The sequence below is a fragment of the Sorex araneus genome, chromosome 11 (genome assembly GCF_027595985.1).
Source record: "Sorex araneus isolate mSorAra2 chromosome 11, mSorAra2.pri, whole genome shotgun sequence".
Taxonomy (NCBI): Eukaryota; Metazoa; Chordata; class Mammalia; order Eulipotyphla; family Soricidae; genus Sorex; species Sorex araneus.
In genome coordinates this window covers 23,225,940-23,241,910 of record NC_073312.1, presented here as the reverse complement: position 1 = coordinate 23,241,910, position 15,971 = coordinate 23,225,940, and the positions used below count along the sequence as shown (strand labels likewise).

Sequence of the window (15,971 nt, the reverse complement as noted above, 5' to 3'; positions counted from 1 at the left end):
GAATGGCCCCGGTGCACTGCTAGGTGTGACCCTAAACACACACTACTCTGCAAGCAAGAGAGAAACCACCCCCCTAGTTTTCTAATGCGTTTACCTCTGCGCAGTTTCTGCCTTTCAAAACCCAGAGCTGCTCTCGTTTGTCTTGTCTTTTCTCAAAAGGTGCCACTCTTTGTTGAAGACACTACAGAGGCCAGCATTTTAAGCCTTTGCTTTTAGTTTCATTCCTAGCTTTACGTTTCTCTTGCTTGGCTTTACTCTTGTTAGTCGTTTTATTAGAGCCTCAGCTGAAAGCCTGAGTTTTGCCTTTCCTGCACTCCTGCCCATCCATCCATCTATCTGCCCACTCATCCATCCATCCCTCCATCTACCCACCCATCCAACCAATTGTCACACACCCATCTACCCACCCCACCTATATGTCCACGCAGCTTTTGGGCCCTATGTATCACCCCCTCTGAGCATGCCCTGTTCTGTATTTTGATGGAGATAATGGACCCCAGTCTTTGCCCACAGAGGTCATACTTTAGCAGCAGAAATATGGGCATGTCGAAGTGTCTTGTGGATGGGTATACAAGGGACATGGGAGTTCAGAGAAAGGAACCCCTAATCTGAACTTGGGGGCCCTGGAAACTGAGGTTCTGGCTGGGAGCTGAGGTGACGGTCGCACGGGAGACAGCCAGGGGAGCAGCCATCCGGCGGCAGGGTGAGGGAAACTCTGAGGAACCGAGGCTGGAGCTGATGCCGTGTGGCCTCCCCTCCCTCACACGCGCCCTCCCGCCCGGAGTGATGGTCACGAGCTGGCAGCTCCCGGACCCTCCACAAGCACAGAGCTGCGTCTCTGCAGTGCCCTGGAGCATGGCCGAGGGGGTGGACACCTGCTGTCCACATGCACGGCAGAGAGCCTGCACCTCCAACCCCGCCCTGAACAAGGACCCCCAGGACCCCCTTCCACTCCTCGCCTGCATGTCTGTGGCGGGAAGCCCCCCAGGACATCACTGTCCCTCCTCAGCCCACCCCAGGCCCGGGAGGGCAGGCTGAATTACCTGTGACAGGCACCGCAGGTAGCGGGACACGGCCTTTCGGGCAGGGCTGTCCCTGACCAGCTCATCTTCCTTGCAGGGCACCTTGGCCAGGAAGAGCTGCACCTGGCTGGAGGTCATGTTGGCCAGGTCCAGAAACTTCTCAGGGTCCACAGAGCAGCTGAAGGCACACACCAGGCACTTGCCGTCCAGAAGGGCCAGCAGGATCCAGACGAGCGGGGCGGCCAGCGCTCTCTGCAGCACGGAGGAGCACATGTACCTGGCCGGAGAGCAGTGGGGAGCTGAGGCCACGAGAGACCCCGGCCCCAAGCCCGAGCACCCACAGGAGTGACCCTGGAGCACTGAGCTAGGAGCAGAACTGCCCAAACACCAAACCAAAGTCAGGAGACCCCAGCAGCGAGGAGATCTGCAGTGCCGGGTGGGCTGCAGGGCTGGGGGAGGGGGCAGCAGGGATGGGTGTGTCCTGGCGGGCAGGAGGTTCCACACTTGGGGGGTGCCAGGGATAGATGCATGGCCTAGAACAATCATATAGCGGGGAGGGAGGGCGCTTTCCTTGCATGTTCTGATCCAGATTCAGTCCCCAGCACCCCGTACGGTTCCCTGAGGCCTGCCAGGAGTGACCTCTGAGAACAGAGCCAGGAGCAAGCCCTGAGCACTAACGGGGTCCCCCCCCCCCCCGACAAACAAGCAGGTAGGGCGCTTGCTTTGCACGCGGCAGACCCGGGTTTGATCCCCGGCACCCCATATGATCTCCTGAGAACCAGCGGGGGTGATCCCCGATCGCAGTCAGGAGTCAACCCTGAGCACTGCCGCGTGGGCACCCCCATAAGAAGAGGGCTGCACTATCCTCTGCAGAGTGCGAGGGGACCTCGGAGACTTAGGGGGTGCCCTGGCCGTGTTTTTGAGGGTGAGTAGGTGGGGGAGCCCCTAGTAAAGCTACAGGGCGGTGGTGTTGGGGATTTGGGAGCCCGTGCAGTTGGTGGGGGGTGCTGACTAGGGCCCTGGAACTTGGGTGTGGGGGGTCGCACCTGATCATGCTGGGGTCCTTCCGGCGGCGCCCCGCGGGCCGGCGCCACTCCTCCACCATGAGCACCGACTGCCGGTTGGCGAGGAGGCCACAGAGGAAGAGCGCCAGGGGCGGTGCCAGCAGCAGGCCCAGGCCGTAGGCCGCGTTGTAGCGCGCCAGGCAGGGGCAGTGGACGTCCAGGGAGGCGTAGAGCTTGGCGGTGCCGGCGGCCAGCAGCAGGCAGACGCCGTTCATCAGCGACTCCGAGCTGGCCTGGAAGTGCTGGAAGAGCAGGCGGAGCTTGTCCATGGCCGCGGGAGTCTGGGCCCGCAGGGGCCTTGCGGGTCTTCCAAGCAAGGGCCTGAGGTGCAGGAGGAGCCCCCGCCCCCAGCCCGGGTGCCCAGGCGGCCAAGGCGGGTCTCCCACCCAGGCTGCCCAAGGCGGCTCCTCTCTGGCCCTGAGTGAGGCGCGGCTCCACCACCACCAAAGCCCCTCCAGGCAAATGGACCCTGCCCTGTCCTGGAGGGGGCGGGGGGGGGGGGAACAGGCAAATTCAGGGTGTGGGAAGGCCCAGGTGCTCACGGAGTGGACTTCCGCTCTCTGGCCTCGGTCAGCACCATCTGGCTCTGCTGAGTCTCGATTTCAGCATCTGTCAAGCTGGAGGAGGCAGGAGGGCCTCCTGGATTAGAGGGTCTGGGGGAGACCTCAGACCCAGTGCCAGCACTGGCATCGAAGGCCAGGGGCCAGGCACGGGGGCCAGCGCAGACAAAGACATGGAGGGGAGGCAGTGTAGCAGGGGGCCAGACACGCGGGGTCCTGGGCCATGGGGTGGGGTGTATGTATGTCCGTGCGTGTGTGGGTGGGTGTATGTGCACGTGTGTGTGTGTGTGTGTGTGTGTGTGTGTGTGTGTTTGAGTGTGTGTGGGGGGAGTTAGCGTTCTCAGTGGCTGCCTGCAATTCTCACCCTGAGCACCACCAGGTGGGTCCCAGGAGAAACAGGTGGACAGGCTCTCAGACCCCACCCCTCCCTCTCTGGGGCAAGCGGCAGGCACCTGGGTTTTACTGCTCTTCTGTATGTTCCCCAATTCTGAGGTACTCTGTGTGTGTGTCTGTGTGTGTGTGTGTGTGTGTGTGTGTGTGTGTGTGTGTGTGGCACAGGGAAGGGAGAGGCCCGTGTGAGGGGACATGGAGAGGGAGCTAAAGAGAGCTGGGACACCTCCAGGGCCTGAAGGCTGATGGGCCCAGGGGACTCGGGCCTCGGGAGAAACCCTCCCAGCCCAGATCCCCTGTCCTGAGTTCCTCGGAGGGCTGGGCCGCGAGAGGTGGGGTGCAGCCATGCAGAGAGGAGGGGAGAGGAGGGGCTTTGCTCTCTTGAACACCACCTCAGCTGGGGTGGGGGCCCCAGAGGACTGAGGCCCGCGTCAGAAGGAGTCGGGCTGGCTGACACTGAAGGTTGTTTTCCTTCTGCCTAGATGCCCAGTCGGGGTGATCTGCCCGCAGAGCCAGGAGACCTCCGAGGCCCCTGTGGGGCCAGAGGCGTTAGGAGTGTGAGGGAGATGCCGACTGAGGGGGTGTCCAGCTCTGAGGCCCGTTTGAGTGTGTGCGGGCCATGCTGGGGACTGACTGCCTTAGTGGCCTTGTAGCGACAAGGCTGCCCTGCGCCCCTGTGCTGTGCTGAGGGTGTCGCTCGCGTGAAATGCAGTGCTCTGAGTACACCCCCTGAGACTGAGTTTGGGGGGTCCTCTCTGTCCCCGGAGTGAGTTTGTGAAGGGGAGTATGACCCTTCTTTGGAGGGTCTGGCCAATGAGGGCGGGAGCAGGGGGCAGGGCTGGGGTGGGAGAGAGGACCCTGACCTTGTCACAGGTCCTGTCTCAGGTGCAGTGTAGAAAAGTGGTTCCAGTCATGCAAACGACACAGAAAGGAACATCTCAGAGGTGGAAGAGGGGTTTATTTCTTCTCTCTTAACTTTTTTTTCTTTTTACCTTCTTCCCCTCCCCTTCTTTCCTCCTCTCCTCTCCTCTCCTCTCCTCTCCTCTCCTCTCCTCTCCTCTCCTCTCCTCTCCTCTCCTCTCCTCTCCTCTCCTCTCCTCTCCTCTCCTCTCCTCTCCTCTCCTCTCCTCTCCTCTCCTCTCCTCTCCTCTCCTCTCCTCTCCTCTCCTCTCCTCTCCTCTCCTCTCCTCTCCTCTCCTCTCCTCTCCTCTCCTCTCCTCTCCTTTCCTCTCCTCTCCTTTCCTCTCCTCTCCTCTCCTCTCCTCTCCTCTCCTCTCCTCTCCTCTCCTCTCCTCTCCTCTCCTCTCCTCTCCTCTCCTCTCCTCTCCTTTTAGGCCACACAGGCAATGCTCAGGGGTTACTCCTGGCTCTGCACTCAGGAATTACTCCTGGTGGTGCTCGGGGACCCTATGGGATGCTGGTCACAAGCGCCCTACCCTCTGCACGGTCTCTCTAGCCCCATTCTCCCAAGGTTTTATTGACAGTGAAGTCGCTCGTCGCTCAGGGCAGCTAGAAAGATCTCTCTCCTACCTAGGAAGCTCTTTGATATTTCGAAAGAGCAAAAGACTGGTATTCATGTTAGGGCCTTTGACTAACTGCCAGGCCGCCTGCCACCCTTCCTAGTTTGCCTGGATAGTGGCGGAGTCGCATAGCGTGCTCCCGCCCCCAAGTGGTGATTTTCGAGAAATGCAGGAAAGGGGGAGGAGAAGGCTGGCAGGACAGTGCCCCTCAAGCTGCTGAGAGAGAACTGTCCACAGGCTCCCTCCCTGGGAGAGCACCCACCCTCCCTGCCAGGCGCCTGTGGGTGAAGGGTGGAACAAACAGGAGCCTCTGGGACTCCTCTGGGGAGAGGGGGACGGGAACCAGCCATCACTGACAGCAGGAACGGAGAAACACCTGGTGTTGGAGCTGATGGGGGCCCTACTTGCTGGAGAGGCGCTGGCTGACCCGACTGGCCTTTGCATTGTGGCCATGAGGACGTTTCCAGGTTGTATGTAGACACACTAATCACACGCCTGGGGTCTCTGGGCTTGATGGATCCGTAGAAAGACTCTCCACAAGTAAAGGTCACTCAGAACATCTATGAGAAGGTCCAGAGATAGCCAGGGGTCAAGGTGCTGGCTCTGTGCAGTGATTCCCCAGCTTGGAGCCAGGAGTAGCCCCTGAGCACCACTGGGTGTGGGCCCTCCCTTCCCCACCCCATCCTATGAGAGTAATAGGCGGCTAGGGAATGTCTCTTTGATTTGGAATCTATTCTGTTTCCCTTACTGGAATTTGTCCTGTACTCCCTGGCTAGAGACTCTCTTGCCTGTGTTCCTGGCTGTCTTCCCCAGGGCCCCTCAGAGGGGGTGGGCTCCAGCTTCCCTCCCCGACCCTTGCAGTGCTCCCACGACCGAAGACCTCCAGAGCCTAACCACAGCCATGCTCAAGGCCCCTCTCCACATATTCAGATGAACCTCATGCATGAAGGTACCGGCAGAGGAACCCAGGTGTGTGGGACCCGAGGCTGAGACCTCCAAGCCTGCTCAGATTGGGACTGGGCCTCTCTGCCCAGATTTCCCATTTTCCAGTAGCTTGGCAGTCACACCCAGGGACTGCCCCCGGTGCAGTGTAATCCCACCATCGGACCGCAGACTTAAAACCAAGCTCCAGGAAGCATGCGGCCTCGAAGCTTATAATCTAGTTCTCCCTCTGGGAGAACCTCGCTAGCTACTGAGAGTTTCCTGCCCACATGGGAGAGCCTTGCACACTCCCCATGTTGTATTCATATGCCAAATCCAGTAACAATGCTGGGTCTCATTCCCCTGACCCTGAAAGAGCCTCCAATGTGGCATCGTTGGGAAGGACGAGTAAGGAGAAGCTTCTAAAATCTCATGGCTAGGACGAAAGCAGACATTACTGAGACCGCTCGAGGAATTTGATGATCAATGGGATGATGATGATGATGATGATGATGATGATGATGATGATGATGATGACTCCCTGGCTACTTCACGGGGCCCTGGGTCAAAGCCCAGGCAGTTCTCAGGCAGGGGGTCAGCTGGCTTTGGAAGCCATCAGAATACTCAGGGAGAGGATGTTGGAAAGGCTCCTCCCCACCCCGGGGTCACGGCATCTCCAGGGTTTGGACTCAGACCTTCAGGGGACTGGAACTCGGTGCTTACTTATTGGCCCTGGAGAGTGGCTTGGTTTCCCTAAGTCTTTGTAAAAATGGGTTATGAGAGTCAGAGAGATAGTCCAGGGGGGAGGATGCTTGTCTCTCACACACTCGACCTGAGTTTGACTCCCAGCACTGCTTATGGTCCACCAGGAGTGATCCCTGGACACAAAGGCAGGAGTAACCCCTGATAACCGCCAGGTGTGGCCTCAAACTGCAGAACAAGCCAGTCAGGGCTCTCGAGGCAAGCGCCTCCTCCTGCCCTGCCATGGGTCCCGCCGAGGGCGTCTTTAATGCTGACATAGTAGGAGTGGCCACAGGAGGGCCTGGTGCCCAGAGCCTCAAGGCCAACAGTGCCCGCCCTTCCCCACAGGGACATCTTCGAGCGGGTCATTCACCTGAGCCTGGCCCCCAAGCGCATGAAATTCTTCTTGAAGCGCTACCTGGACTACGAGGAGCAGCAGGGCACCGAGGCGGCCGTGCAGGCCGTGAAGGCCAAGGCGCTGGAGTACGTGGAGGCCCGGAGCGCCATGCCAGAGGACTGAGCCGGGGGCCGGCGGACTTAAGGGGGCTTCCTGGAGGCACCCCGGGGAGACCCCGGCGGGGTCAGAATGAATTCTGTCTTTTTTGCACACGTGTCAGTTTGTTGTTGTTCCCTCTCCGAGGCCGCCCCGCGCTCCCGGAGCAGCTGCCTGTGTCCCGGGCGGAGGCGCAGGTTGGGGCCTGAACCCCGACTGGGATCTGAGTCGTGCCAGGGGCCATCCCTGGCGGTGCCTCAGCCCAGCGTGGTCCTGGGCCCTTGTGTCAGTGCCATAAGGTGGGGCCAGGACGGGCATCCTGAAGGCGAAACGGGGAGCAGCCCCTGGGAGCAGGGCCAGGGTGTGGTTGTTTCAGAACAGCTGGACACGTCTCCCCTGGGGACCCTCCCCGAAGAGCAGCCTGGGGCCAGTCTCCCTGTTGGGGGCTGCAGGGCGTGGGCCCGTGGTATAGCCCCAGTTTTGTCCTTGGGCAGGGCTGCCAGCTCTGCGGGAGGGGACAGGAGAGGGGACAGGGCCTCTGCCACGTCCACACATCCCTGCTCCCCGCAATCCTCTAGGGTCCTGCCCACTGGGGTTCCCTGCGGGTTCCCTGCTCAGGCCGGGTCAGTCACAGCTGAGGCCAGCCAGCAGCCCGGGGCTTCAGGAATAAAACATTCCATTCCCTGGTGCCAGGTCCAAGCTTTCGGGACACTCGCTCTGGGAGTGACCAGGGACTTCCTGGTGGTGGAGGAGGCCACACCCTGGGCCTCTCGCCTCACTTTACCCCCAGACGCAGTGCAGGGGGTGGTGGGGCCTCAGGGGGCCAGCAGGGCCACCTCCATGTCGGGGGCCGTGCCTTTCCCACTCAGACCCTGGGCCCACTTGTGCAGGCGGCTGTGGAGGGGGAGGCCCAGGTTCTCCCGGTACAGGTAGACGCCGGTGATGGCGTTCCACTGTGGCCGCGGCTGTGTGCCCTGGACGGGGAACTTGGCCACCAGCTCCTCGTCCTCCTTGTTGAGCACCACGAAGCCGAAGAAGCGCTGCACGTTGCTGGCCGCCAGCACGCGTGAGTGCACCTCGGCCGTGTGCTGGAAGAGCTGGTCCTCGTTGGCGCGGTAGCGGGCCCAGTAGGCCTCCTGGCGGTAGCTGAGCGGCGAGCAGTAGTGCTTGAGGCACTTGGTCAGGAACACCAGGATGGCCACCGAGCCGATGAGCAGCCACCCGAAGAGCTGGTCAGAGAAAGGGCGGCTGAGGAGGGCTGCAGCGGCCAGGGTGGGGCTGACCCTCCGCACCCCAGCCGGCTGGCCCGGACTCCCCGGCTGAAGGAGAAGCTGGCATGCCCAGCGCCACTCGGTCCCTCTGCCCTCTCTCCCGGGCACAGGCGCTTGCTTCGACTCTGCAGATTCCTGCTGCCTCCCCAGGGCTTCCTGCATCTCAGCCACCAAGTCTGGCTCAGACTGCCAGGCTCGGACCCGTGCCACCTCCCGAGACCCTCTGGGCGCTCCCCCATGCCTGCGTCCTCCTCACCCTCACGACCCTGTTGGAAAATCGCCTCAGGCTTGTCTCACAGGCTCCCTGGGGCGGGTGTCCCTCCATTCGGCCCTGTGCAGATCTGAGTATTTGACCAGGGTCCGAGGGATGTGGTGCTGCCCGAACCCTGTGGAGCTGGAGGTGGCCAGGCTTCCCGGTGATGCCTGGGCCCTATCCATCGATGCTCGAGGTGCCTCCAGTGCTCTACCTGGCAGTGCTCTGGGACCATGTGGTGCCAGGTTGAACCAGATTGGTCTGGGTGCACGCTAGGCTTGCGCCTTAGCCTGTACCATCCCAACCCCAACTGGTGTTTGCCATGTCCCGAGACTAGGTCAGTGCCTCCTTGCCGCTCCCCGGCCTCCTCTCTGCCCCTTCAACCTCCACCCGGCTGCTTCCTTTCCGGGATCCCTCTGCTGCTCGGATCGAATCTTACAGCTGAAGTTAGGAGGGAGCAGGCGTGAGTTTCTCAGAGGCAGCAGGACCAAGATGGGATCTAAAGCAGATTTCTTGGGGCCAGAGCGACAGCACAGCAGGTAGAGCATTTGCTTTGCACGCGGCCGACCTGGGTTCCATCCCCAGCATCCCATATGGTCCCCCAAGCACCGCCAGGAGTGATTCCTGAGTGTAAAGTCAGGAGTAACCCCTGAGCATCGCTGGGTGTGACCCAAAAAGCGAAAGAAAGAAAGAAAGAAAGAAAGAAAGAAAGAAAGAAAGAAAGAAAGAAAGAAAGAAAGAAAGAAAGAAAGAAAGAAAGAAAGAAAGAAAGAAAGCAGAGGGTCTCTGCCGCAGCTGTGTGGGTTGGCAGGTGGAGAGAGCTGGAAGCCTGGGTTCTTAATGCCCAGCCGGGGCCCATGAGCAGGGGAGACTGTGGGCGGGCATGAGAGGCTGGAGAGCTGCTGCAAAGCCGCACCATCACCGGCCCTACAGGAGCCCAGAGCACGGGAAAGGGCCCCTTTGTGCTGCAGACACAGGCCCCGTGAGACCCACTGGCACAGGTGGTGGCCCAGGAGAGAGGTGCCAGCAGGAACTAGGGCTGCAGTCAGCTGCAAGAAGACTCCCCCAACCTCTGCCCTTGACAACACCCTAGCAACAGACTCTTATCTGCATGGGAAACCTCAAGCCAGGGCAGTTCGGGGAACTTTGCGGGAGCAAGGGGGGACCTCCCCGCCAGGGGCAGCTGCACCCCATTGGAGTGTGAGTTCCTTTCTTTTACCTCGGGGCATCCTCAGCTCTCTCCCCACTACTCATGTTCCCTTCTGAATGCCTGACACTGTTTGTCTCTCCCTCTTTCTTACTCTCTCCCACCCCCCCTAACTAAAACTATTATACTGAAGGTCAAGGGAGAGGACTGGGCTGCAAGTACTTAGAAGGGATAATGACTCAGCAACAGAACACCTTCCTGCATGGCTGAGCCTTGGGTCCTACTCCCCAGCAATGCAAATTGAACAAAACTCACTTATTTGAGACTTGAAATGATTCTTGTCCCAATAAGAATCTTGCTTAAAGGTTGCCGCTAATTAGTGGACTCAGAGTCTGGAGTCTTCCTGAGGATCAGTTCCCGCATGGGCACAGAGCCCCCAACCCCCTCCCAGGGAAGGGATGAGCATCCCTCAGCACAGCCTTACCTGAGACTCATACCTGAGCCTGCGGCTCACCTCCTCCTGGAAGCCCGACAGATTGGCAGGGCTCTCCCCACAAGGGAACCTGGCCAGGATCTGCTTGGCATGGGAGAGAGGGAAGCTCTCGTTTCCAGCCGTGAGCGAGGAAGGGTCCACAAACTCGCTGAGTGCGCAGACGTAGGCCTCCCCGCGCAGCAGGGAGATGACCGACCAGGTGACGGGGGCCAAGGCAGCTCGGCCCACGATGGAGCTCAGGAGCAGGAAGGTGGGGGCGGCCGAGCAGTTCTTGGCCCTGCGGTACTGGCACTCGGTCACCAGGTCCCGGGTTTGGTTGTTGAGGATGACGCTGATGAGGAAGAGCACCAAGGCAGGCACCCCGATGGCCGTCAGCCCGTACAGGTAGTTCCGGGCGGGTGCACACGGGCAGTGGAAGGCCACCACGGAGAAGAGCTCCTGGCTGCCCACGGTGCCCAGGGCCACCGTCCCATTGAAGATCATCACATCCTTGCTCTTGAAGAAGAGCGACAGGAAGCGGATGATGGGGTTAGCCATGGTGTCAGGGCAGGGGCTGCACGAGGAGGAAGTGCGGGCTGGCAGGCACCTTGCAGCAGGGCCGGGCTGGTCACTGTGGTGGCTGCTGGGCACCTCCTGTAAGACAGCAGGAGGTAGAAGAATATCTGCTCTGAACCTGACCCCCAGGGACAGCTCCTGGGGTCACGCTGATAAGGGGGCAATGATGGTGGCCCACATCCTACTCAGCCACCATTCCTCATCCTCGGGACCCCTCAGTGGGCTGTCAGCCCCCAGACTCGCGGAAAAGGGGCAGTGGCCCAGGGTGGCCTCTCAGGGACAGAGCTGTGGGCCCTCCTCTTCGGATGCTCAGACCTCCTGGCTTCCACCAGCTTCTTCCTGGGGGCTGAGGAGGGCCCCGTGGCCTGCCAGCAGTGACAGGACGCTCACTTCCCTTCGGACTGTGGGTTGGGTCCGGGCAGTGGTCTGTTGGGCCAGTGTCCTGATGTGGGAGGGGACCTGCGCCCCCGATGGGGGGAGGTGACCCAGTGCTGTGGAGTGGCGCTGGGGAGAGTCCCGGGCACCATTGCCCTCCTGGGGGCCTCAGGCGGGCTCCCGGCTCCCACCCACTCGGGCATCTCCTCTGGGCCCCTGTCCTCTCAGGGAGGCGGGAGGGCCAGGGAGGGAGTGCAGAGGCCTGGCCATGGCCCCCGCATCTCTCTCCTGCCGGGGCTCTAGAGTGACTGTCAGAGAGGGCGGAAGGGGTCATGCTCCCCATTGTGAAGAGCAGGAAATGCCCCCAGGAAGTTCTGGAGCCTGGGGTGTGGGATGAGGCCCAAGGCAGAGCTCAGGCCTCTTCCCTGTGAAGACTGGGTTCAGCGCCCTCCCCTGCAAACTGCAAACATGGAGGTGCGCGGCAGGACTCTTGAGCAGGATCTCAGGCCTGGGCCTAGCGAATTTCCATCTTGCCACTTGTTGCTGGCCTTGCTCTCTGCTCACCCACAGGCCCTAGAGAACCTTCTCTCCCCTGATTTCCTCTTCCCGACTCGGCAGCCCTGAGCACCACACCCTGGAGCTAGGCCCCCTAGATGCCAGCGACAGGAAGTCTGGGCCCCAGGACACAGGGTTCTCTGAGGTTCACTTCCCACACAGCTGAGCCGGGCCCAGGGTGTGGCCTGTCTCCCCATCATTCTCTCCATCTCTGTGAGTTAAAGCCACAGTCCTCAGGCAGAGGCTGGGTTGGCGTGAGGGCTGCGGGCAGCAGACAGGTGGGGCATCTGCCCAGTATCACCCCAGGGCCCCCCCCTACATGCACCCCTTCTGCTAGCTGCCAAAACTTCCAGGCCAAGGATTCTGGGTGCCAGGAGCTAGGGGTCGGGGCGAGCGGGGGAGAGGAGAGGAGAGGCGAGGGGAGAGATCTGACCCCCACCTGGAGGGATCCTGGCTCATTCCTGCTCCCCAGGAAGGGAGTTTGTGGGGTCGTGGGAGCAGGCGCCAGCCCTCTCTCTGCCTCTGCCCTTCTTGGCTTTAAGGTTCCCGTGAGCGCAGACTCTGGGTGCAAAGTGCCCAAATAGGGCTCCAGAGTCCTGGCCATGAAGAGGCGGGTGATCTGAGGAGGGACCCGGCCGCCTTCTGAGACTACAGCCGGGCCAGGGAGGGGCACCCCAGACTCTGCCAACAACGACAGGAGGGATGGGAGACTGGGAGACAGGAGTGGGGACCAGCCCCACTCTGCCCGGGGAAACTCACACCCAGGGCTGGCGCCTTGCTTACCCAGAGCAGCTGCAGGGCTCAGGCGTGCGGCTTTGTCCTCTCTGGGCTCCACGACAAGAGGCTCGCTGGGGTGGGGGCTGCAGGCGCTGCCCTCCGCCTTCCTGCTTTGCTTCTGTGCTGGAGCCTGCTGACTTCAGAAAGGTTTAGTCCGGAAAGAGGATGTCAGCCCCGCAGTGGGAAGCTGCAGGGCAGAGGGCGGGAGGAGCTGGGAGCAGGGGGGAAGGAGGGAGGGATTGGGCACTCTGCTGCCTGCAGGGCTGACTCTCAGGTCAGCTAACTCGGGTCAGCTAATTCGGGTGTTGCTTCAGACGTCGGTGGAGGGGGCTGTACAGCGGGTAGGACACTTGTCTTGCATGGGGCTGACCCAGGGTTCAATCCCTGGCACCACAGATGATCCCCTGAGCCTGCCAGGAGTCATCCCCGAACACAGAGCCAGGGTAAGCCCTGGGCCATGCTTGGTAAAGCCCAAAGAAGAAAAACAAAACAAAATAAAATCTAGGGTGGAGGGAAAACAAACAAAAACCAGCACCCCGGGGCCTGGGAGCTGTGTGATGGCTGGAAGAAATGGAGCACAGGTTCTGCAGGAGTCCTGGCGTCCGGGCCTCAGTGCTGCTCACCCTGCAGGATTCCACAAGCATCTCCCGGAGCCACCCCTGAGCACCAAGCCAGAAGCAAACCCTGAGCACCACTGGTGCAGCCTCTTACCCCCTCAAAGTAACCAAAGGAAAAGTAGAGCCCAGATCTCAGGAGTGCTGGGAGGGGAACTTCAGCATGTGGGACCCTGAGCTCTGAGGGCGGCAGTGAAAGAAGTTGGAGCAGGGTGTTGCTTTTTGGTTTTTTGCCCATACCCGGCTGACTCCTTGCCTTTTTTTGGCTCAGGGATCACCCCTGGCATATGTGGTCCAGGGTGTCAAACCCAGGTCAGCCACATGGTAAGGTAAGAGCCCTGCCTGCTGGACTATCTCTCCAACCACTGCTTATTTATTTTACCATTTTTATATATTTTATTTTCATAAAGTAGTTCACAGTAGTTCATTGCAGATAATACTCAAACACCAATCTCACCACTGAGCACCTTCCCACCACGAGAGGAAAGTGTATGAAGGTTGTTGTATTTCATTCTGGAGTCATTGAAGCCTGAATATAAAAGAATACAAGCAACGATGTTAAAAACTAAACAAATGTGTGCTACTTTTGGTACATAAGTGGGTTAGAGTATAAGAGGTCGTGCGGTCACATTAGGAAATTCCGCGATACTCTCTTCTAGGAGTTTTAGTTTGTTGTGGTGAGGGCCTTCGGCATGTAGCTTGCGGTCAAACATTCGCACAAACAGGTTGAGAAAGCCATTTTACAAGAACCGGAGGACTGGGACACTTTTACAAGAGCAGGATAGTTAGCCAACAGGAACAGACAGATCAGCCTTCTGGATATCTACTGTTATCTCCCCTAGTTGCCCCGGGTGCCATTAGTTACTTCTAGTTTTACCTTAAGGCCATGAGGAAAGTAGATTGAAGCCTAAGCATACATAAGCGCTGTGGAGTCACAGTCAAGTAGCTTTTGCTCACGTGTGTGTGTGTGTGTGTGTGTGTGTGTGTGTGTGTGTGTGTGTGTGTGTCTGTCTGTCTCCCGTCTCCCTATCACTCTCGCACCCTCTCCTCATGAACCCTGTTATCTGGTTTTGCAGGTCAGGACAGGTGGTGCCTAACGTGGGCCGAGGCACGAGGGACCCCTGTGAAGAGCACCGCTGGAGGAGTGGCCACGTTCATAGAGGTCAGCCCTGTAGGAGTGGGCGAGGACTTCGGGAAAGGTAAGCGGTGATTATCCCTGTGTGTTTCAACCTAGATCTGGAATAGACTAGGTGGTCGGAGGAGCGGCCTAAAAGAAAAGGTAAGGCAATTCCTTCCTTTTCCATCTTCCTTTCTCCCCCGCCTTTGGGGTGCTTGACATCTATTCCTTTCGTTTGTGTTTCACCACAAGACCTTGGCATTTTTGTTATACTGCCTTTAACTTTCTTCATTACCCTCGTGGTGTGCCTTTTCGAATGCTGTTTTCACTAGTCACCAAATCTATGATCTTCCTTGAGGGCACGGGGTCGGGCATTTAAACGCCACGAGGGTGCCTGCCACTGGAAATCTCCCGTGACAGGATTAGGGGGTCACAGCCGCAAATCCCAGATAAATTCACGTATCCCCCGCAGAAGAAAAACTGTGTATCGAATAAGTACTCGTTATTAAGCATCTCATTTGTCACCTCGTATTTGGACGTTGGTGACTCTTTCTCACTCTTACTTTCTTTGCTCTTACCTTTTTGTGTCTATCATGGGATAAGGATTATCAGTCAGAGAAAACTTCGTAATTGATCTAAAAACAGCATTAAAAACTAGAGGAGTAAAAGTTAAAAAGAAAGTCTTGGTCCAAGTTTATACATTTCTTGACCATGTCTGCCCTTGGTTCCCTCAAAAGGGCACCATCAATGAGAGGCGTTGGTAAAGGGTAGGAGACGCCCTTCAGGACTTCTATAAGATGTTTGGGCCTGACTAGGTTCCCATCACCAGCTATAATTATTGGTCACTGATTAATGAGATCCTAAGTGTTAGGGAGTGGTACCCTGATATAGAGAGGGCAGTAACAACTTGTCTAGGCCTTCCTGGTCCTTAGAATGCCCTCAAATAAAATCAAGTCCTCAAATAAACTCAAGTCCTAAACTTAAGTCCCTCCACTCTAATGCCCCTGATGCCCAAGACTCTGTTTCTATCACCATGCCGCCCATTCACAATCCTGTAATTAAATCCAAGACTTTGAGTCAGGAACCAGCAGCATTCCATTCCATATCTCATATTCCTCCTGATCAGCTTCCCTCTGATGAAGAGGCAGGATTGGAGGCGGAGGCCGCCTGTTATAGTCATCCTGACCGGCCTCCCTTCTTCCAACAACCTCCTCCATAGAACTTCCCTGCCTTTTCGTCTTCCCAAGCCCATGTTGGGCCATACACACCCACAGGGAGTCATGGAATCTGCCCCCTCAGCTCCTATCCCCTCCGATGAGCCACGCCCTGGTCCTTTTCTTCCTCCCCTCCCTGACTTTCAGCAAGCCAAAAAAGCCCTTGTCTCACATACAAAGGTGCTACGAGAGGTGATTCAGTTAATAAAGGAGCATAACTCTTTAGTGGCAGAACTTCGGGCCCGCGATCTCGAGCTCACAGAGCCGTCACAGGCTCTGCCCAAGTCTGACTCTTCAAAACCCGCCCGGGAGTCACCGGGAAAGAACATGGTGGGACCTTTCCCTGAACAGCCAAGTGTTAAGCAATCTAGTACTCCCGCTTTGCAGGTCTTTCCTGTGAAAGAAATAATTAAACAAGAAGGTGAGGGAGAAGACAGACATGAGATAGCCCGAAGGGAGTGTCATCACTTGGGCTTGACTACTCTTAAGGAGCTGAAGGCCCTGTAGCCCCTTCTACTCTCTCCAGCCTTGAGACCCTGGGAGATCTGTGGCTCACCCCTAACGACTGGCATCAAATGGCCAGAGCCGTCTTTTCTGGAGGAGACTTTATTCTTTGGAAATCTGAATTTTATGAGAATTGTAGAGACACTGCCCACCGCAATGCAGCTGCCGATGGGGAAGGCGCTGGTTGGACCTAGATATGATGGTAGGTAATCAGCCTTTTGATACTAATGAACAGCAAAAAGCCTATGCTCCCTCCCGGGTTGTTTGCCCAGATACAAAATGCAGGAGTTAAGGCCTGGGGCAGGCTAGCCCAGAAGGGAACTGCGACTACTTCCCTAGCCAACCTGCAACAGGGCCCCGATAAACCATATTCTGAATTTGTTAG

At 58.4% G+C, this 15,971-nt stretch overlaps 1 protein-coding gene and 1 pseudogene across 1 annotated transcript in view; both read right to left on the bottom strand.

The window, feature by feature from the left end:
• LOC129399369 (calcium homeostasis modulator protein 3-like) overlaps positions 1-2,355 on the bottom strand; it is a 29,435-nt pseudogene extending 27,080 nt beyond the window's left edge.
• Positions 2,356-7,526: 5,171 nt separating this feature from the next.
• The window catches only part of LOC129399368 (calcium homeostasis modulator protein 2-like), a 31,506-nt gene continuing 23,061 nt past the window's right edge, over positions 7,527-15,971 (bottom strand). Inside the window, exons 2-3 of the mRNA XM_055119188.1 lie at positions 9,867-10,310; positions 7,527-7,940 (exon numbers count right to left, since the gene is read on the bottom strand). Of these exons, the coding sequence (XP_054975163.1) occupies positions 7,527-7,940; positions 9,867-10,310 (858 nt within the window). The remainder of the gene's footprint in view (positions 7,941-9,866; positions 10,311-15,971) is intronic.